General features: G+C 35.6%; 1 protein-coding gene across 1 annotated transcript; it reads left to right on the top strand.

Annotated features, from left to right (window-relative positions):
* Window positions 1–1,277: 1,277 nt before the first annotated feature.
* Window positions 1,278–21,967, top strand: ASUN (asunder, spermatogenesis regulator). Its single transcript, XM_009279030.2, has 16 exons — window positions 1,278–1,503; window positions 2,910–2,984; window positions 3,774–3,976; window positions 4,257–4,337; window positions 5,559–5,649; window positions 7,298–7,426; window positions 9,077–9,161; window positions 11,733–11,822; window positions 12,810–12,899; window positions 14,403–14,581; window positions 15,397–15,567; window positions 15,968–16,122; window positions 17,129–17,359; window positions 18,519–18,658; window positions 19,321–19,456; window positions 20,311–21,967. Exons 1-16 carry the CDS (start codon window positions 1,279–1,281, stop codon window positions 20,348–20,350), a joined length of 2,121 nt encoding a protein of 706 aa, XP_009277305.1. The 5' UTR covers window position 1,278; the 3' UTR covers window positions 20,351–21,967.
* The last annotated feature ends 900 nt before the right edge of the window (window positions 21,968–22,867 follow it).

Here is a 22,867-nt window from a genome sequence, read left to right as displayed (position 1 = left end):
CCGTGCGTCCCTCCCGCCTGCCTCCCTCCCTCCCTGCCTGCCCTCGAGGAGCCAGCGCGGCTTCCCCGGCCCCTCGGGCGCTCTGCCAGCCTAGAGGTAGGATGCAAGTTCTGGGGCCGGGCCGGCCTTGGCTTCTGCCGAAAGGGGTGTGCCGTGCCCCGGCAGCTGCAGCTGTTGCTGAGGACGGGTGCGAAACGCGCCCCCCAGAGCCGGGGGCTGCCCGCAGCCTGACTTGTGTACGTCCTCAGTATTTCAATACTTTAGTTTCTTAAATGAGCTCATATATATTTTTTGGTTTTGTGTGTTCTGTAAGTCAGCAGCATTTGCGTGGACGAAATAGATTTTTATACTAGAAACGTTATGGAAAGATCTAGAAGTTGGATAAGTTTGATGAGGAGTGTTTGGTCAAAGATCAGTGGTCTAAGTAGCGCTAGTCTAAGATTAATTTTCATGTGTAGTTTGGGTCTCCAAGTTATGATGTCCACCCTAACACGAGGATCTGATGTTATAGTTGCTCCAAAAGTATTTCTTTCAGTGATGCTATAGGAGAGGGAAACCCAGTCTATCGATGTGAAACAGGAAAATGCACCACACTTCGTTGCAGAGTTCTCAGGCTCCATAGTTGGGAAGAATACAAGGGGTGCTCCTATGAGTCTTGTTGGATAAGAAACATTTACGTTATGGTTTCAGACTTGATATGTCTGTCAGTGAAAGATCAAAGTACAGATGCAAATACTCACTTGAAAAAAGAAAGATGTACCTAGCAAAGTGAAGGCTGAAAATCTACTTAAAAGTCTGATGTTTGTGCTACTTCAAGGTCTGTATAGCCTAGTCATAATTTTTTTTTTCCATGTTCCTTATTTTAAGAAATAAGCTTTAAATAGGAAGCAGTTTCTGTACTTTTTTTTCTTAAAAGTTTCTTCTAATTAGAAAAGTGGGGAGGGTAATACTGTGCATCGTTGTTGCCTTTTCAACAGTATACTTTCACATTTTCTATATTTTTTCCTCCTGACAAAAAACAGTTTCTTCTGATTAGAAGTCTAGTATACTAAATATATGGACTAGTGGGAATTTTTGTAGTTTTTTTAAAAGCTTAACAGTTCTGTAGGAGCTAATGTATGCAATATGTAATCTAAATACTGTAAGAGGTAGCCTCTTTAAAACTTGCATATTCTAGTAAGATAATTTTATACTATATAAATTGCACAGTGATCTTGTGATTTTTTTGCCTTGTACAATTTCTTTCTGATTTTAATATCTGTTTCTTTTAGGAAGAAAATGAAAATCTTTTCTGAGTCTCATAAAACTGTTTTCGTTGTGGATCACTGCCCATATATGGCAGAATCCTGCAGACAGCATGTTGAATTCGATATGTTAGTAAAGAATCGGACCCAAGGAATTATACCTCTAGCACCCATATCAAAATCACTATGGACCTGTTCAGTGGAATCGTCCATGGAGTACTGTAGAATAATGTATGATATTTTCCCTTTCAAGAAACTGGTAAGTTCTTCTAGCCATACTGCATATGATACTTGATAGTATAAGGGATATTTTCCCATTTTAATGAAGTCTTTTAATATCATTAGCTGTTGGTTAGATTAAAAGATCAAGTATAATTTATTATATAAAAATTTCTTTGTGCTGTTGATATGCTTTATAGCTATTTAAATTGGTTTGAGTAGTATATGAATCCCATTACATATTTATTTTTGGGACCTTTCATTGTCACTTTAACTCAGTGCAAAACGTGAGGAGAGGTGCTTTAAGGTAACTTACAGATTTATTATTGTCTTCTCCTGAGCTGTAAGTCTACAAAAGCTTGAGTGAGGTATTGCTTCAAATTGAGTTTTGTTTCTAAACACACTTGGTAGCACTTCATAAGGTTTTTGCTGTCAACTTTGAAGGAATTCTGGGCTTTAGGAAGAGGTAGGATTGCCCTGAAGCTACCAGTTTGAAAAAGTGGGAGAGCTTCCCTGCACACAGTGCCTTGTTTAGAAAAAATAAACAGAATGGTGGGTTCTGTAACATTGTATCATAAAGTAAGGTAACTAATCCCTGGTTTTTTAGATCTTTTCTCATTATTGAGTAAACCATTGTGCAATTTAAAAAAAAAAGTTAACCTTGTGACAGTGGTATTGGTACAAAGTAGTGATGGTGGAATACTGGCTGTGTCAGAGAGCAGCTGAGGCAGAGGCCGGGCACTAACAAATACCTCCAGTAGTTCAGTGATTTGATGCACGTCAGCCGCGCTGCATTGATGGGTTGCATGTCCTGGTTCTCAGACAACGAATGATTAATTTAAACTCCAGAGCATTTAATATACAGTCAAGTCCCGTTATGGGATTATATCAAGTGTATGCTTAATGGATTTGAATCAGTTGGCTGAACTGGAGTGTGTGGTATGAGAAACTGAAATTGAGTTGGAAAGTGTGCTTCCTCTTGACTTTTTTGTTGCCTTTAGAACATATTTTGCTATGTGATGTTTATTAAATTTTGCTAGATATTTACCCCAGTGGCCTACTGTGACAGTCTTTGGAGAATGATTTGCAACATTATAGTATAAGAATTTACTTTATTTTGTAGCTATTCTACTGAAAATATTACCTAATTATTAAAATACTTCATAATATCCTGCAATGCTAATTTGGTGTAGAGATTGATTTAGTGGCTTAAAAATACAAATAGAGTAAGAAGTTGTTAATCATAATGTCGCTAAAGAGGTAACTGAATATAGCAGAAGTGGATGCTTTTTGTATTGTTTTTGTCTTTTTTTTAGTTTGGCTTGTTATTGCACATAACTGCAGAGTATCAGAAGAAAGACGTGTAATTCATGTTTGTTTGGATTTGGGGAAGTAGCCATAATGGCTGGTATCTTACATTTACATGTGCTTTTTTGATCCTTTTAGGTGAATTTCATTGTGAGTGATTCTGGGGCTCATGTCTTGAATTCTTGGACTCAAGAAGATCAGAACTTGCAGGAGGTATGCTTTGTAACTGTTCTTTTGTTTTGTAAGTCTAGTTTAATTGCGGAATAAATAGCAGCTTCTTACCATGTTCGATATGAAAAAATCTTTGGTTAAAATGTTGGTGGATCTGGTCTGAAATTATTGCGTAACAGAATTTTAAGAAATAGCCTGTGAGGCTGGACTATTCTATAGGTAGCTTTACATAATTTAAAAAGAACCCAGTAGCTTTGAGTATAGAGCTATATATTAAAATAAATGTTATGAAGAAATTATCTGTGTATTTCTTCTGTAATTTGGTGATACTTCTTGAATTTTAAATTTGGTTTTGTTTTTTTTTACATTTGCACTATAGGCAAATAAACCATGTAAAAAAAATAAATTGTAAATATTCTTTGCTCTCGTTTTGTTTCATACTGAATGGGCTCATCCTCTGAAAAATTTACTTTGGGGAGGAACTGAATTTCCAAATTCTCAGAAAATAAAAGCAGATGGCAACTGGTAATGTTAGAATTTCTTTCAGGTATTGGATATAACTTGTTATTATAGCCAGGTATTTTTCTGTAATAAATGAGAATATTATATTCTCAAGGCTTAGTAACAATTAATAAATGAATTGCAAAGGATAATTTAGGGCCAAATGTTTTCTGGAAGGCTAGCGACATATAATGGTCTTTAATTGCTCTGTTTGGTTTTCTCCCAGCAATATTAATTTGCATGTAAAATAAGTTATAATGATGACGTTTCTCTTAACAAATGGCCGGAAAGTAATTTTCAATAATAATTTCTTTCTTTCTTTTTAACTAGTTGATGGCAGCATTAGCGGCTGGGGGGCCACCTAATCCTAGGGCAGATCCAGAGTGCTGCAGCATACTTCATGGTCTGGTTGCAGCAGTTGAAGCACTCTGCAAAATAACAGAATACCAGCATGAGGCTCGAACCATGCTCATGGAGAATGCAGAACGTGTTGGAAACAGAGGAAGAATAATCTGTATTACTAATGCGAAAAGGTATGTATGATAATGTGCTTCTACCATTTGGAAAAAAAAGTTATTTCATACATTTTTAGAAGTCTTTCATTGATTGTCATCACAGTGGCCTAAGGAGCTAGCTTTTTGGGGTTCTTTGTTAGATCATTTCTTGCCTTATTAAAGGTTTCATTTATGGAGGTCTGTTACAGTAGCAAACCAAAAATTTCCCACTTGAAATGGGAGAGCATTTAGTGGCATGTTGCTTTGAACGGGAGGATTGATTATCCTGCATTAAAAAAAATGTAAAATTTCTTTCTAGTGACAGTCATGTTCGGATGCTTGAGGATTGTGTTCAGGAAACCATTCATGAGCATAACAAGCTTGCCGCTAATTCAGATCAGTGAGTATGCTTTTTACAAACGTAGTTTCTCTTAATTCTGCACGTGCCTGTTATATCCTCTGTGAAATATGGATGTATTTTTTCACTTAAAACTTATTCTAATGAACTGTTGGAATGAATGCTTCTGTGAAATGCAAGGTGCTAAATCATGATATTGTTGACTTAGAGCTGGTGTATAATCGTTAGCTTTTCAGTATCATCCTTTATCCTCATAGGACAGTATTTCTTTAGGTTGTTACCTTCTACATCTTGCTCCAAAATGAGACGCGTAACTGTGCCTTGTTATATACTGTATATTGTAATCAGTAATGCATCTGATGCATTTTTTCTTGATAACACTGCATTAATTTTACGTTCGTCTTTCTTCAACTAAATTAGCTAACTTCTTTGAAACTAGTTTTAAATTTCTAAATTATTGCATTGCCTGACACTTCCCTTGAGATAAAGGAATCTCTTGAAATACAGGTTGCATCTCCTCTGAGAAGTCATTTTTCTGCCATATGTTTTGTCTAATTAAACAGTGAACTGTTTGGCCCAGGGACTGTGTGTTGCCTTGTAAAGTGTATAGTAGGTTGAGATCCTATTCTTGGTTGCTCCTTAGGCACTTAAATAGCAGAAGCAGGAATCTCCTATATTTACCTGCTGCGATTGCAGTTTCATGTATGTATAAAGGATACTGCCCCAGGGAATCGGGTTCGAAGTCCGCTGTAAAGACAGAAAAGTGGTCTCACTCCTGTAGGTAGAGATGTGGAACAATGTCTTGATCTCTCCAAGTTTTCAGCCACATTAGGAGATAAGCATGCTATCTGGGTAGTTATTTTCATGTTCACTGGAATCCCCTTGGTAATACTTGCGTGCATGCATGGAGACACAAATCCTCTGTAGTGTCAATTTTCAGTTGAATGAAGCTGAACAGATTACATCAGTTAGGGATCTATTCCATTGATATGTCCAAAAAGAAACACAGTGCTATAGCATCTGAAGAGCTAGAAATGTTATACTTTTTATTTTTTTATTCTGATAAAAACTATTTTGAAGTATGTGCTTTTGAAAATTATTAATGTAACCTAGTTTCTACAGAATGCTTTCAGAAACAGTATGTTGTAATATATCTTTATGATTCTGTGTTCTGGAAATCAGATGAATCGTGGGAGAATGTATCTCATTTCTAGGAGATAGTCTGCCACACTATAGGCTAAACAGAATGTTTTTATTTTTAAGTCTAATGCAGATTCAGAAATGTGAATTGGTCTTAATCCATACTTACCCAGTTGGTGAAGACAGCCTTGTCTCAGATCGTCCTAAAAAAGAGGTAAGGAGCTTAAAATGAGAAAACTTATCCAAGGATTAAGAACCATGTCTGGTAAGGTGTAGGAAAAAGTACAGGTGATAATTCTTTGAAAAGTTGGCAGCCTGCATATTGCCATCTAAAGTGTATGCTTTGTTTTCTTGTTTTGTAGTCTTTGTGCATATATGGTATCCCCTTTTTTCATTTCATTACTTAAATTTCTTGCATTAATAATTCATGATTCTTTTTTTTGTGAAGTAAGCCTGTTAATGCCTTGGAATGATAGTCTTGGGTTTGATGGGTTTTTTTGAGACAGAAATGCACATTTAGGAACCTAGTGGAAAACCATCAACTACTTGGTGTGTTGAATAGGTTAGTTGAGTAACTTTCCTCCTATTCAAGCATAAGCCGCTAGCTAGCAGAAGCCCCGTTTTCCCAAATATCTGTTACTGGATGATGTGGATATTGTTCAGCACTGCGTGTTGCATGTTATCCAGACTAACATGTTAGCCATTTTTAGCCTTTTGGTTGAATGGTTTTCTCATGAAACCAAAATGAGCTTTTGTGTATAAATGCTGCTGTTCCAGTGTTAGCAAACAGGATGCCTTTTTAATGAAAAGCATTGGAAAGCATATCTGCTTCCAAGTGGAAGGGTAATATGTTGTAGGAATGTAGAATATGCTTGAAGTTCATCAAATACTTAAGTACCCTACAGGTACTTTTAAAGATTCTTTTACGAAGAGGTGGAAGGACGCAAGTAAGAAATTATTCTATATATTGACATCTCAGTTGTTCAGTAACAAAAGCACATGTGCTCTGTGGACTTGTATGCTTAGTGGTGGTTGTTTGAAACCAAGTACGTACAAAATGTTTTGTAATACATTCTGCTCTTCATCAGTCTGCTCTGCTCAGTATTTTAATGTGCTGTCTGTAAGAGAGAGAAAAGACACAAGAAAGTCTTATTCTTAACATGAAAGGCATTTAGTCCTGCATATTATTTCATAAATAAAAAGGACTATAATAGCTACCTTCCCGAGATTCTTTTCTACAAAACACTTTTGTAGTTGTGCTAAAAAAATAAAATGTGAACAGGAGAGAATAAATTGACTACTCCTTTCCTCTATAAGACAGTCATCTTTAGCACTGGGTTTTTTGTGTTGGTTTTTTTTTTTCAAAAGCCTAAAACCAGTGTCCTTGTTGGCTAGGGAAAAATCAAATGCATCTTATGGCTTGTGTTTGTTTCCCTTGTGTATATATGATGCATTTACGGGTAGGTATATAAAAATTACTTTGTTCCTGTTACTCAGCAGGTAAAAGAGCAAAAAACTAGGCTCAGAGCTGCTATTAAGAGGATTTCTTCCCCATGTTGTGATACTAATTCTTCCTATTAAAAATTAATGACTCAAGTTTTTTAGCAGACTTCTAATTTTTTGACAATTTTGTAGCAACTGCAACTATAACAACTGGCATAACCTGCAAAATTCTGAATGAGAAATTTTTGCTTCTTCCTTCTTAGTTTTCCATGGTGTGGGTTTTTTGGGTGGTAGTTTTTTCCCCAGTCGAATTTAGCAGTATAAATGTGCTTATTTTAGAGTTTCAGATGAATAATGCTGTTACATGGTACTAGAGCCTAATCCATTAATACTATATACTCCATGTCATTTTATTTTAGCTTTCACCTGTTTTAACCAGTGAAGTGCACAGTGTCCGTGCGGGACGGCATCTGGCTACAAAACTGAATGTTTTAGTACAACAGCACTTTGATCTGGCTTCAACCACAATAACTAACATTCCTATGAAGGTAATATTGTGTCTATAGCTTTGTGTTAACTAGCTGCATCACTTCTAAATTTGTTTGAAAACTTTTAATGTTTATTTTAATTGAATTTTTACATTGATTTTTCTCTCCATATCATATTTTCTGTTTTGTTTTTTTATTAGCCCACATTCAATGTCTGTGACCAGGTTAGTAAAAATAAAGGGGGAAAAAAAAATAAAGAAGGATCACAGAACAAAATGTTGTATTGCTGAATCTCAATTTTTGATGTAGCAATACAAGTGTTATTTCAGTTCTGTTTATATTATTTTATATTAATACAATCTTGTTTACCTCAGATTACTTTGTCTGTGATTCTTTTGTCTTTTTCTAGCTGTGTTTAGATATTCTTGACCCTTGTGCATTATAGTGGCATAGTGAGTCTCTTTTTCCTCTGTTTCATTATCATGCCCACCCAACATAAAGGTGTTTGTAACTAATAGCTGATTTTTAACTAAAGGTTTTCCAGTAGGTTTTCCAGTTTGAAGATCCATAAACCAGAAATGGGGGGACGGGATATATCTAGTTAAGAAAGATATTAAATTAAACATCTTCTGTTCAAAGTTGTTTATCTCCCTATTTTTAATTTTTTTTTATCACTACTAGGAGGAAAATCAGTGCAACTAAGAATTTCAAGTATTAAGTTTACAGTAGTTTTCTGATCAGGCAGCAAGAGACAATTGAAACAGAAGTGTCAGTATTCAAACAAACAAAAAGGGCAGGGGCAGATAAACTTTCCTGATTTAAAAAATTCATCAAGGTCTAATATTGTCAATAGTCACTTGCATCTTTGAAAACTAGCAATATTGTATGGATTTTATAAGTTAAAACATGAAATTAAAAATTATTTTCACAGCTTTAATGAAACTTTGACATGGGTCATGGCATAAATGTGACTTAAGTTTGCAAATACCTTGTCTGTAACTTTCTGACCTGTGTGCTGCTGGTATGCCTCTCCCTTCTGCCTTTGTCCCTGTAGTAATAGACTATGTTGGGTTCTCTGTGGTTTTTTCCTTTTTTTTTTTAACTTGGAATAAATTACCAAGGTTACTGTTCTGTTTTTGCTAGTCCTCTGCAGCTGTTTAAAGATGCGGTGTCCTGTTTACAAACATCTATTTTTTTAAATTATAGAATTGCAACTGCAAGTACACTTCTTACTATCATTTCCTTGCACAGATATGTAACTTTGAAGTGTGTTTTTTGGTTTGGATTCTTGAGATTTTTAGTTATGAAAAGTAAAATGTAGTGCCCATTTCTTGCTGCTCAGTAAGTTGTAACTGCTGGTGGTATTCAATATGTTGTAGGCTTCCTTAACTTCACTAATTTAAACAAAAGTAGTTAAGCCTATTTTTTACTTATATCTTACACTATGTACCCTGTCATGACATTTGTATAAAGAGAAAACCATAGGGTTTCAAAAAAGGAAAAAAAGAGGAAAAGCAGGTGGCTGCGTCTTTAAACAGGTCAAAGAGCAAACAGTTTCCTCAACATTGCAATCCTGTTGTTGTCTGATGCACTTTGGAGACTTTTTGTTTTCTTCTGGAGTGAAAGGTAAACGTAGAATCATTCACTTATGAAAACAGTGATGTCTAGCTAAAATAATTATATTTATTCTTTCTACCTTCTCTTTTAAAGGAAGAGCAACATGCTAACACATCAGCCAACTATGATGTGGAGCTTCTTCATCACAAAGAGGCACATGTTGACTTTTTGAAGAGTGGTAAGTAGAAGTAGTCCTCTAAAAGTGGCTTTTGATCAGCCTGCTGGAAGTATTCACAAAGAAAGATTGTGAGCTTCAAATTGATGTAAATTTCAGGCATGATTTTCAGTTATTCCTTACAACCCAAGAACTTGATTTGTAATGTTGGCATTGTTTTACTCATTACTGGCATATTTTAATATAGTAATAAGGATATAGCAATGAAAAAAACCAGGTCGAATTCATCAGACAAGGTTTCACATGTTCAGGATATTTGTGTGAGATGAGACCCCAGATGTGCAGTGATTTTACAAAGAAAGTACCTCTTGTGGGTATTTGTGGAAAATTATTCCTTGCACAATTGAACTTTTAATCTGTCTGTTAAGTAATAATAGTTGACATCACTTACATCCCATAGGCCTGTTTATGACAGTAATTGCTTTGGAAAAGACAATAGTTATTGGGCTTTTGAGCTTTCTTGTTGTATTTGAAATACCTAGTATCCTTTTTGTAAATTTGGAATTATTACCTAGTATTCCTCTGAGGTGAATTTTTAATAACTGAGGTTAGAAAAACACAATGGTAAGCCTTATGCAAAACTATTTTGTTCAGGAAACAGTGCTGGCTGTAAAATTTTCTTAAGTCAGGCTAAAAATTCTGTATTAGTAGAATTAAAAGCAAAGCCAAGCAGTGAAAAAACCTTCAGCCTGTGCCAGTGTGTTATGGAATACTTAGACTGTATGCCTTTTCAGTGCTGTCATCTCATTTGAAGCTTTCCAAGGCTTGTGTATGCTTTGTTTTCTCTTACTGCATTGATTGTAACTTCTGTTATATGATTCAGTACCATTAAAAGCTTGGTCTGATTTACTGTGTGTGTAGAATACGTGTACTTAGATATAGGCTGGTAGGTATTTGTTTTACTATCCGAAACTCTATTATATAGTTTTAAAGCATATTAGAGAGTTGATTGTGGTTTAATTTCTAAGAAGTGAAGAATTTAACAAATGAGATATGTCAGAGTTGTTTAATAAAGAGTGGATACTTTTCTGAAGTTTGAAATCATACGGTCCGTAAGTAGCCATTTTAGGGAGTTTGTGCTTTTTCTCAAGGGGATTACTGTTACTCTGAGGAAAAGGAGATGACTCCTCATTATCATCTACAAGTACTGTGCTCCATATTTTAGTGGAGTGTATGATTAAAGATTGAGGACAAAGAATAGGATGTTACAGTAATGAATTCAGACTCACCTGAACTTGTGTTACCATACTGAAAGCATAAAACTTCATTGTAAGGGCTCAGAAAGAGTTTTGTAATACCTATTGGCTCAAGGAATAAGTCTGCTAGTGAAAGCCAAAAGCAAACTCCGACTGCAATTCCTCTTCAAATTTTTTCCATCAGAACTTGGAGAGGAAAAAGTCTGTTCTCAGATCCTGTAAATTTTGGTTTCTTTTATTTGTTTTTAAATAAATCTTTCAGCTGTAGTAGCTCTGGTGCTAGGAAAGTAGGAATTCAGTTACATTGATCTTATTTCTGTGAAATGTTGCTAGAGAATTTTTAGATTAAATAAGTTTGGCCTTTAGATATTCTGAGAGACTTTCTAAAATGATCTCAGTTAATTTAACTGAAAAAAAATCAACTTTTGCAAGTGACCTGCATGATCAAACAAATCTTTTGAGTAAATGTCTTTGATATGAAATAAAACTTATTACATGAGAGATTAGGCTAAACCCTAACATATTACATACAAAGTTGCATGTTGATGTATGTGTCTCATTCCTCCCAATTATTGTGGATTCGAGCATATTAAGTAACTGTGCTACTGTAATTCTGAAACTTCGTGCAAAACTCAGTTAATTCTTTCCTGAGATAACGTGAGTCAAAGGTCATGAAGAATCTCAAAACTCACCCGTAGAAAAGTAGTTTAATGTATTAAGGAGTATTGATAATGTCTGTTTTAAGGCCTTCAGGTGGTTTTTGCCAGACCAGTAATCAGTGAGATGTTGTATGAAAGTATTTCAATGATAAAACATCTACGGCCAGTAAAACATGTTGAGAGATGTTCAGATTGAATCCGACATAGCAAAGATACCGGATGATGAGACCAAATACTTCTTTCCCCAAAAAGCCCAACTTGCCTAATGTGCCTTTAGATCAGTTTCAGTCTTGGCTTTGGGATATAATATGTACAAGAAATGATCAGCTCTAATTTTTGTTAAGTGTTCTGATTTCTGTGTGGAAAATTTAAAAAGATACTGTCTTAAAGTCCTAGGCGTTTTAGAAGAAAAAAATTGCCTGTTATAGATAAAAAACATATCTATAATTTTCTAAATGTTGAATCAAACCTATGGAACATACTCTAGAGCTGCAGTATTTTGTTTGCTGAATTGGTTTTTAAAATACATGCAATGGCTGCTGATTTTAAACTGCCACTGCTAATAACTCTTTTTTGCTTAAGTTAGATATCTAACCTTTTAAAATTAGATTACATTTTCTATATGCTTATGTTATAAATATTTTGTACCTTAGAAGTTCAGAGTTTTTTGTAATAAAGAAAATATGGCTGATCACACACTTTTTCTGACTATGTTGCAGGTGATAATCATATAGGTGGCAACAGCAGAGAAGGCACATTTAAAGAAACTGTAACATTAAAATGGTGTACTCCTCGAACAAATAGTGTGGGTAGGTAACATGGTGTCTTCCAAAACTGATATTCTAACTTGTGTTGAACACTGTTCTCTCCGTACACTGCTAAGAATCTGAACAAGGAGGTAATTTGCCTCTTGTTAATGCTGGTTTTACCTTTTGCTCTATAAACCTTGCTGCTGACTGCACCCTGCTTTACTAATGGTTGTATGATGCTCCTCTGATCTTAGCTAATCAGTGGTTTGTGTAAGAGGTGAGAGGGGTAGTAATGTTTTTTGGTGGCTTTTTTCAGTCTCTTTTTAAGTATCATGAAGTTTTTCCTTGATGACAATGTTCAGTAATTATTTGCCCGTCCCACAGGGCCAAGTATACCTGTCAGTTCCACAGTGGTGGTTTTTTAACATAGCAGCTTTGAGACATTGAATCTTTTTCAGTTTTAATTCTTGTTTGGGGCGGGATATCAAAGTACTATCTTTAGCACTTAGTGTGCTAAGTTAAAAGCTTTGTAAGGTAATTAAGTGTATGCAATGATACTATCAGTAGACTAGTTGCTCTATATTAACTTTCAAATCTGAGTAAGGGAGAGAGATCTCTACCTGAATCTGAGTAAAGGAGAGAAAAACAGGGAAGATTTGGGGCAACATAGGAACCACCTGGCCGTTCAGCTCATGCACCCTGTAGACTATTGGCAAGGTATGTTGACTCTTTGAGCCAGCAGGTCAAAAATATAGATAAGAGAAATAAGAGAAGGCTGACTCTACAGTGAAATAGTTCAGGAGATAAAGAACTGGAGGTCCTGCTGAAAATAGGGCTTGGGAATGTATTAGGTTCTCAGAGTTGAGGGTACTGGAATGATTGTGAGGAGATGGTGAAAGGAGCAGATTATTAGATCGAGAGACAGCTAGTCTTTTTAGTTCTGCTGATTGGGGAATAGCCTCTTCCTCTTCCTTTCTTTTACTTTGTGGGATGTTTTTTCTGTATGTGGAACTACACTCTCAACTTTTCTACTCATTTATTTTTCAGAATTACACTATTGCACTGGAGCGTACAGAATTTCACCAGTAGATGTAAATAGCAGACCTTCTTCATGCCTTACTAACTTTCTCCTTAATGGTAAATTTGTGTCCTTGGCTAATTATTTACTGTTATTTACTGTTTTAGTTGTTAATATTGTGAATAGAGCACTTACCACATTTTGGTTTGTACAGCAGTAAATGTCTATATACTGTAAAAATGTCAAGTTTATATTAACATGTCGTAGAAATAAGAGAAGAAAGTTGTTAAATGTACTCAAAGGCAAATGGAATGTGTTTTGAAACTTGAAGATGGGAGGAAAGATGTAAAGAAGGAGCAAGTATTGAATTCTGGTAGTTCTTTTCTGAATCCAAATGTAGAATACTTTTCACTTTATGCTGCTTAGTAGGAAACACTGTGTTCAGTAGGTGATAGTGCACTCGATCACAATGCTTACTTTGACTATTGGAAAATACTAGCAACTTACATACATGCCTGATTTTTAGCAGATGCTGGGCAGCCTCAAAAAGCTCTTAACTGGGTTATGACCAACTAAGTATGTTGGTCAATTGAAGCAGACATGTGTACTGGGATCGGTCAAAAAGTATGTTAGATTGTTATCTTTTGTTTATCTGCAAGATCTTGCCCATTGCCATGAATAATCTTGCTATAAGAGATTGCCGTTGCCATTTAAGCCATTGCCAGGCTTAAAAAGGTAAGCCAAAGCTGTTTCTTCCAAACAAGTAATAGGTAGTCAATGTTGACTACATGTGGGGTTTTTTTACAGTTTGCAAACAAAATTGCATTACAAACATCCTTTTAATGGGATGTTTTCTTCAGTCAAGTTATTTGAATGTCTAAATAAACGTGCAGTGGTTTTATTAAACACTATATTTTTATGTATTTTTCCCTAAAGATTCTGTACTGAAAAAGTACTTTGATTAATAAAAATGGTTAGAACCAAAATTAATAGCATATTTCAGATAACCACTCTCTTCTGATCTTCTATTTTTGCTTCCTCATAACAATGACCTTATTTGGAGAATGCACCCTTTTATGCTTAGTGTATTTTACTGGAAATAAGACAAAAGCGTTTTTATTTCTCTGAAAAACATTATCCATTAATGCATTAACAAATAGTATCAATTGATAACCTTTATACTCAAGTAGGTTATTTTGTTACTTTTTAGAAGTTGCTTTTAATGAGAGAGTTTCTGCAGTAGGGGCAGATAAGTTTAGTATACAACATAATCTGTAATAATTAAGAATGGCAAACTGCCCTTACACAATATACCGTTTTAATGTCTTACAAATACGTATTTTTCCTAAGAATAATGTCCTACAGAGAAAGTGATTGGTTGGTCCAGGAGAGAGGCTTTTTGATCTTTCCGTGTAAAATTTACGAGCATGTGACACTGCGTTCCGTGTAAAGACATGGAGTGAATACTCAAAGGAGATAGCAGTTTCTCATTCAGCTAGGGGAAAACACAACTTTGATGAATTCAGAGTCTTACTGGCTAGGTACAAACCTGTATTGAGTATAGTTTTTAACTTAAAATTGCAGCACGCAGTAACTAATGAAACTGATCTCATTTCCAACAGGTCGTTCTGTTTTGTTGGAACAGCCACGCAAGTCTGGCTCTAAAGTAATTAGTCACATGCTCAGCAGCCATGGAGGAGAAATTTTTCTGCATGTATTAAGCAGCTCGCGATCAATTCTAGAAGATCCCCCATCAATTAGCGAAGGGTGTGGTGGAAGAGTCACTGACTACCGGATTACAGTAAGATTCTTTTATTTTTGTGGTTTTTTCTTTTTTCTTAAGTTGTTGCTTATCTCAGATGACAAGAGATGTAGTGCAATGTGTAAAGGAAACGTTGGTACGTTTTCTGGAGAGCTGGAGTGGATTGCATGGTCAAAACTTCTTTGTATTACTGATACATATTTAGTACAGAGTAGTACATCTGCTTATTGTTATGACTGCTTCACAGAATCCTTTCCGTGTCAAGGAAGTACTTGCCTCCTTGTGCACTAGAAGTATTTAAAGTTTGTTCTTATTCTAGAATAACATTTTTCTTGGCAAGTTTTTTTTCTGTGGGCTGGATACACACAGGACTATATCCTGCTTATTGTCAGACGGATAGATTGCACATGAATGGCTTGAACAGTAGATAGAAAAGATGAAGTTGTCAGCTTTGAATCCTGGCTATGGAGCAGACAATCCGCTGGCATTCATTTTGGTTTTTTGCTTTATTTTTTTCAACACATCCTTTGTATCTGTTGTAAACAAGCAGAAGTGGCTTCCAGAAAAACATAATAAAACTCTTACCATACATGAAATACCTTGCAGATCCAGAAGGCCTCCTCATCAAAAACCTTGCATCAGTTTTTAACCCATATTTTTATACAACTATTTTTGTGTTCACCCTGAGTAATGTACATCTGAAAGCTAGAAACAGGGCTCTGGTTGTTAGGGTCAAATTTAGCGGTGGGGATGGTACACGGTTAGTGATAAGCAAGACTATGCTGTTTTGCCCGTTCAGTGAAAGTCACTTTATTAGAGAAATGCCTAATTGTATCTTGTTTGGTTATCATTAGGATTTTGGTGAATTTATGAGGGAAAACCGATTAACTCCTTTTCTAGAGCCCAGATGTAAGATCGATGGAAGTCTTGAAATTCCATTGGAACGTGCAAAAGATCAGTTAGAGAAACATACTCGTTACTGGCCTATGATTATTTCTCAGACTACCATCTTCAACATGCAAGCTGTAAGTAACCTGGGGTTTGTAACGTTTTATTCTGTTCTAGATTGTTTCACCTTGCCACTTGATGAAATATTAACTCTATTTTATGATAAATCACTTGCCACAAAATCAGTTTATTTTCAGCTTTATTTTCACTTAAGTACTCTGTATTTAATGCCAGTAGGTTATTGGAATGCCATCTAAATAAGGTGGAATATTTGAATCTGACAGCTATAGTGCTGCTGGGTAAAGACGATGTGCATCTGCTTATACTTGCTCAGAGTTATTACTAAATTGAGGGTAACAGGGAGTGTTTTTGTTGTGTGTTGTTCCATGGTTCCGTTGCCTTTGATTTCTTTCTTCCTGTTTCTCTCCTGCGGCGTACACAGATCTTCGCGTTGTTGACTCTTGTTTTGTCTTACAGGTAGTGCCATTAGCCAGTGTGATTGTAAAAGAAGCAATGACTGATGAGGATGTTCTGAATTGTCAAAAAACAATATACAATTTGGTAGACATGGAGAGGAAAAATGATCCGCTGCCAATTTCAACAGTTGGTACCAGAGGAAAGGGTCCAAAAAGGTTACACGCATATCTCTTTTTGTTGATGCTGGACTTTTTTCAGAAATATTCTATTGACATTATTTTCATACCAAATTTTTAAAATTTGGCCAAAGGTAATACGTAGTAAACTAAATGCTGTACATACGCAAAACAAATGCTGTGAATACTTTGCCTGCATCATTTAGGGGCTATGACAGTACTGATATTGCTGTATGTTAGGAAAAAAATACATCATTTTATTACCCAAGAATTGCGAGTATGTTAAAAAATATGAAAGCAAAGATGGTCATCAAGAAAGGTAAGAGATTGATACAAGCTAGGACAGAGAAAATGGAATAATTTCAAATTAATAGAAAGGAAAACTTAAGCATATTATAAATGAACAATGCTTTAGAATTGGGTTATATTAGAATAGTCAAATCCTGTTGAAACAGTTATTTAAAATACGGGCTACTCCTTTAAAACAAGCATAGAATATCCTGATATCTTAGTCATTGTGATGTGCGTTGTATTTCCAAGAATTGGCTGAAAAGAAATTAAACTACAGAAGATTTGCCCACGTGACTGGAAGTTATTTACAGTAGCATGATACAATTCTTTTAAAATTTTTTTATCCAAAGAATTAAATAGTAAGTAATTTGCATGTCAGTACCTGAGTGGCCCTCTGCATATCCTGACACTGCATAGTTAGCAAACACCTGAGAGGATTCAGAAATGCCTTTTGGCAGTGAGGTCTTGTGGAAGTTAAGAATTTTATTTCGGTGGACATAGTCTATTTCAATTTAAACTTAACTCTGGATGTTAATTGGGAAATGTTAAATGCAATGTGGTTTCAAGTTTCAAGGATGGAGTAATCCCAGGTGGATAGACCTCCAGTACAAGAGGACAGAGAATCTGTTCAGAGTTATTTTTGGTTTTGTTTTTTTTTTTGTTTCTTAAGGTCTGTTTTTTAACCTTAATTTATTCAGTGGTTTAATGATCTAGGTAATCCTGTATGTAATATCTTTTTTCTGGCCTTGCTTAGAGACGAACAGTACCGGATTATGTGGAATGAATTGGAGACCCTTGTACGAGCACACATAAACAACTCTGATAAACACCAGCGAGTCTTAGAATGTTTGATGGCTTGCAGAAGCAAACCCCCAGAAGAAGAGGAGCGCAAGAAACGAGGTAGAAAGAGAGAAGACAAAGAAGATAAGTCAGAGAAGTTGGGCAAAGACTATGAATCAGATAAACCATGGCAAGAATCAGAAAGGTAAATTTTCTGAAGTGAGATAAAACTGTAGCATAATAATTTTTGTCCTGCTACTTCAAAGGGGAGAGGAATTGCAGTGAAACAGTTGCAGGTTTCAATTTGATGTGTTCATGCTTGTAACCTTGGCTTACTACCAGTGAGTGTGGATCCCAAGGTTTTTTTGGATCAGTCACCACTACCGAGCTTGGGAAATGGGCATCTTATTACGGTGCCTGCTTATCAGACTTTTCAAATTAACATATTTTACAAGCAGTATGGTTCTTGGACAAGTTGTTGACCGCTTAGCAGGGCTTTGCAGCTTGAGGAGTTGCTGCTGTTGGATTTTATCATAATCACACTGCCTATTAGACATTCAACTGCTTTATAGAAATATAAAACATGACTAAAAACTCGGGACAGGCAGTTATTTTCTCTTGAGCTGTAGATAATTTAGTGTTCAGGTGGATAAACAATCCAGATTGATATGGCTCTTCTCTTTAGTTGAATGTCAGGATTGATTGTCTGTATATGATTCATGTTGTTATTGTAACTTGTCTAAGTGGTAAGCATCTGTCAGTCTCTTCTGTTTTCTGTCTTTCAAACTACTATTCTAAAGAGATCAAAAAACTCTCATGGTAGTAAGCTTAATTTGCATATGTTTTGTGCATGCTGTGATCATTTAGGATAGGAGGACCTTTTCACCTACATTATTGTCACCACGCCGATGACCTTTCATGCCTTTCTGTGTATGATCAAATCCATTCCTACAATTGCTTTTACTTTCACATGTGGAACAAACATGGGGACTGAGATAAAAGGGATTTGGTATAGAATGGATCTGAATTCACGTAGAAAAGATAATAGGAAATTGCGTGGTATTTTTGTATATTCATTGTTACTTAGTCTTTCCTTCAAAATTCAGAATGATCGACTGTCTCAACTATGATATAAATACTACTAACTTAAATTATATTTTAAGATCCTTACCTTTACTTAAGGCTTTATCCAGAGGATTATTTGGCTAGTCTTCCCTGTTGTTTTTCACCCATTCCAAGGGGTCAAAAGAAATTTTCTTATGATATGGGTTGCGTATAACTTGGAGGAATACCAAATGGTATCGAGAATCATATGTGCTGCTCTAGCAGATTTTGCTTCACTGTTTTCCTTCCCTCTCAAAAAGGTTAAAAGGTCTTTTGGATCGTGAAAAAGAAGAACTAGCAGAAGCTGAAGTTATCAAAGATTCCCCTGATTCTCCTGAGCCACCCAACAAAAAACCTCTTATTACAATGGATGAAATGCCCACAGTTGAAAAGGCAAAAGGTAAACCGGAAGAATTGCAACAGATTATTTCTTTTAAAGATAGAAGTTGTATCAGTCTGTATTTTCTAAAGTAATGAGATGAATCTTCTTGGAGTTAAAGCTAAGTCAGTGAGGATAATTTTTAATTAAACACTCAATGTTGAGAAATTCTTGATAAATGTTAACCTCAACATGTAAAAAGAGAGATACCAAGACACTGCGTGGGTCTGCTGATAGGCACTTGGGTTGACAGGGGGTTGGACGAATTTCTGCTGGTGTTATTTGAGCTACTGTATGTCAGAAATGCTATTTAAGGACAGGTATCAGAAATCACTGTCTCCTGCTGACTAATAAATATAAACATGCCTAAGCAGGATAATTGTCGGAATGGGCAGTTCTCACTGGCTTCTCTTCCTTGGTGTGAGCTCTTATCTGCCGCAATGGCTGAGCTGATGTTCAGATTCTGCATTTAAAGCAAAGTCAATCTCACATGAAGCAACTACTCAGCTGTTATCACTTTGCTTTTTTGATTTAGTTAGCCTCTATTATAAGGTTGTTTAATATTAGCAGTTTTAATATGTTGTACTACCATAGTCTGTAATTTCTTGTAAGCCTTTATAATAATATAATGTTTAAGAATTCAGAAATTAAACCACTTAGACTCTTTTTACTTGCAATTTTAGGGCCAATGTCCTTGCTGTCCTTATGGAGCAACAGGATTAATACTGCCAACTCTAGGAAACACCAGGAATTTATTGGTCGTTTGAACTCTGTCAACAATAAAGCTGAGCTATATCAACATCTGAAAGAAGAAAATGGGTTTGTATCAGTAAATGCATCGCTACAAATATCTTAGCAGTAGTCAATATGCAGTATGGAGGAATACTGCAGTTACAGCATTAAAAAGACTCCTTACATTTTAATCCTCAGAAGAGTATAAATACATTCCTTTGTCTCAGCATTGCTGGAGAATTATGGTAGTGTTTGCTTTTCAGTTGTTTGCATCTGTGCTGAGCAAGGCTGAACACTGATGAATGGTCTTCCCTGTGCCTTAGTGATTGCCCTTGCAGGAAAACTCTTACACTTCAGGGGGTTAAATGGTAGCTAAGTTGAGCTTTCTTGTGCCAGTCTGTTGCTTGCTTTAGCTTCCAAAGGAATGGCTAATATAAAAATATTGTCGATAATAGTGGTTGAATCTTATGCTGTGTTGTAACGAAGTTGAATAGTAGTCCATGTTCTACCAAAAAATACTGAAAAACCAAACCAACCTCCTCTTAAGTAAGTAAGAGTGGTGGTAGTCAATGATCAGTGTAAGAGGGGTGAAAATGAAGACCTTGAAACAAACTGCTAAAGCTCAAATTTTAGAAATAGATTCTCTGTAGTCACATGAATATGGGCTTTTGTCTTTTGGTGAGGTTGGTAATGGATAGATAGCTTTTTGCACTTGTTGCTGGAAAGTTTCTTTGCAGAAACCCTTCCTTTATGTACTGATTGCTGGTTAAAGAAGTATTAAGAGGAGATAAGATTGTGTATGTTGGGGGCAGGGAGAGATGGGATGGTTAGTGATGTAAAAAATATTTATTAAAAAAATATTTAAGTCTGTTTTTTTTTTTCTTAATCTGTTGATTGTATTTCCAATAACGAGCCTTACCAATTGTTGTCTTGCATTTCAGAATGGAAACGACGGAAAATGGAAAAGCAGGCCGGCAGTGATGATTAATTTTGTTTCTTTGGACAAAACTTGGCCGAATTGCAAAAATATTTAATGCTGGAATTGATATTGGTACCATTTCAGTACAATTGTATAGCTCTGTTTTGATTGGCTTTTACATTTTTCTATTCTTATTTTTGCTATGAAATATGAAATCAGCATATCACATTAAATGAATAGTGTGCAAATAGCTGTCCTGAAGTATTTTACGGTCATGTTTTTAGGATGAAGAAAACCTGTGCTGCCATGGACTAAATCAAGTAATCAAAAATGTTAGTCAGAGTTTAAAGTCCTTTCCCATAAGTATTGCTTAATATTTCAAAATCAGTGATGACTGTTTTAAAAAAAATATTCAACTAATTGATAATTAACTGATAATATTGTTTATTTTGGTTCATGAATACTTTTATTTATATGAAACTTCCTCAGGAGTCCAGAATTATGGAAAAGACCGCACACTGAGTACGTAGTCACTGAGCTGATAAAATGCCAGTCTTGGTTTTCAACTAAGGGGTGGGAGAGTGAGTGGTTTTACAGATAAAAATTGTTGGTTTAAGGACTTTTAAAAATTGACTAGAAATGATCTTTAGAAAGCAAAGCCTTTCAGATTGTTGTGCTGGAGTTAAGTCTTTGTAAGCAAAAGTAAAATAAAATTTTTGCTAATCATTAAATTATTTTTTTGATGAAATATGCCCTCTAAGACACCTGTGGTTTTAGGTCTAAGCTTTTTGAACGTCATGGGGAGACTTATTCTGAATATTAGTGTCTGTAAAATGACAAAGTAGATGATCTGTCTTCAGTTTCTTTTGAGTAGAGCCTCTTTTTCTCTTAATGGAGAGTAGAATTCTCAAACGGGAAAACTCTCTCACCCAGTGTCTGTGATCTAATCCCTTGTAAGATTTTGTGTTGGCTTCCAAATGGGTCAACTTGAGTGGGCTAAGGAAAGATGAATAGCTAAGCTCTCCAAGTATATCAGCCTTCCTCTGATCTGCATCCGTTGCCGTATTCTAGCTTGTGTAAGCAACTGAAGGTCTCACAGATTTGGTATGTTATAGTTGAAGTTGATTTAAGACACATCTTTGTGAGCTTTTCTGAAACTAAATATATTCATATTTCTTCACCTGAAACTTCAAATACCATAGTTTGTGATGACTAGATCTGAACACAAATATCATGCAAGTATTCTTTGCTTACATTGGTAGCTGAGTCCTTTCTTCAGCTGTGTTAAAGTACCATGTATAGTTTTAAGATGATTATTTAGCCACTGTGATGCAGATGTGTTTTCTGTTAAATGACTTCAGAACAATTTTTACAGAGTGATTAAAGAGTACTTGCATTATAATATTTTTTTACCATATTCTAAAACTTAGGTAGCTTTTACAGGAGCAATGTGTAATTTTTGGAGGTCCTGAAGTCTGCAGACTTTTATTTTCACTACTGAATTGAAAATAGGATGTCCTGCATCACCACATCTCTTGATATCCTATCTGAAATGTTCTGATGGAGAAAACTACCGTGGAATTATTGTTTCTCACAAGTTTCTGAGTTTTTAATGAAATTGTACTGCGTATCAGTCTGGATATTTCTCTTATTTACTAAAGGAGTTTTAAAGTCTGGAACCTAGGGAGCATGTAAATGTCAGCTTTCTGCAATTTGTTGCTAGTCTAGAGAAGTATAACTGAAAAGCTTATCCCGTGCCTTGGGGAATTGTGTGTATTGCATCTCCTGATGTGCTGTTAATATTCAGCTGCAGTCCTTAAATATGCACAGGAATTAAATACTTTATTAGAGGAAAAGAAAAATTCTGCACCTGCTATTAAAACATGTATTTGTTTAGCTTGTTTACTAACTACATTTTCCACTTTTGGAACATCTGCCAGGTAAGACTGTTAAGTGATTAAATGAACTGGGCCCGATTCTCCAAGGTGGTTGACTGTGGGCTTGTATTCTAAGTACTTGAAGAGTCTTACTGAGACATGAGATACTGCAAGGGCTGATGTTTCCTGCAGTAATCCTTTAGATTTATATTTTGCCAATCTTCTGTCTAGACTACAGCGAATTACTGCTGCTTTGTTGACTTTTACATCAAACTTTAGAGCTGGTTTATAGCTGGATGGCTTCTGGAAAGCATTGAAGTAGTCATCTAGAGGAATTTGTATTTATCCAAAAAGTTACTCAACACTGTAAACCCAGACAAGTGCTACTCATTCATGCAAGATGATGTAAATCCTGTCACTACTGTCATATTCACAGAGCAACTGCTGTCCCAAAAAAAGAACGTAACATGTTAGCAACGTTTTCATATGCACAGCTAAATAGTGCATGTTGTTCATCTGTTCCCACAAATATGTTGTAACTAGAGGTGGATTGTCCATGTACAGTGTACACACAAATATAATTTAATCTGTTCAAATACTTTGGTCCTGTAGCTCTTGGTACACTTGTGGCTAGTGAGCTGTTCAAATTCTCTTTCTGTGCCGTGACTACTGGTTGAGCTGTACTGTCGTTGGGATTGCTGG

Source organism: Aptenodytes forsteri, unplaced genomic scaffold, assembly GCF_000699145.1.
Source record: "Aptenodytes forsteri isolate BGI_AS27 unplaced genomic scaffold, ASM69914v1 Scaffold241, whole genome shotgun sequence".
Classification (NCBI taxonomy): domain Eukaryota; kingdom Metazoa; phylum Chordata; class Aves; order Sphenisciformes; family Spheniscidae; genus Aptenodytes; species Aptenodytes forsteri.
Note: the sequence above shows the minus strand (reverse complement) of the source record. Positions and strands in the feature narration are given on the sequence as shown.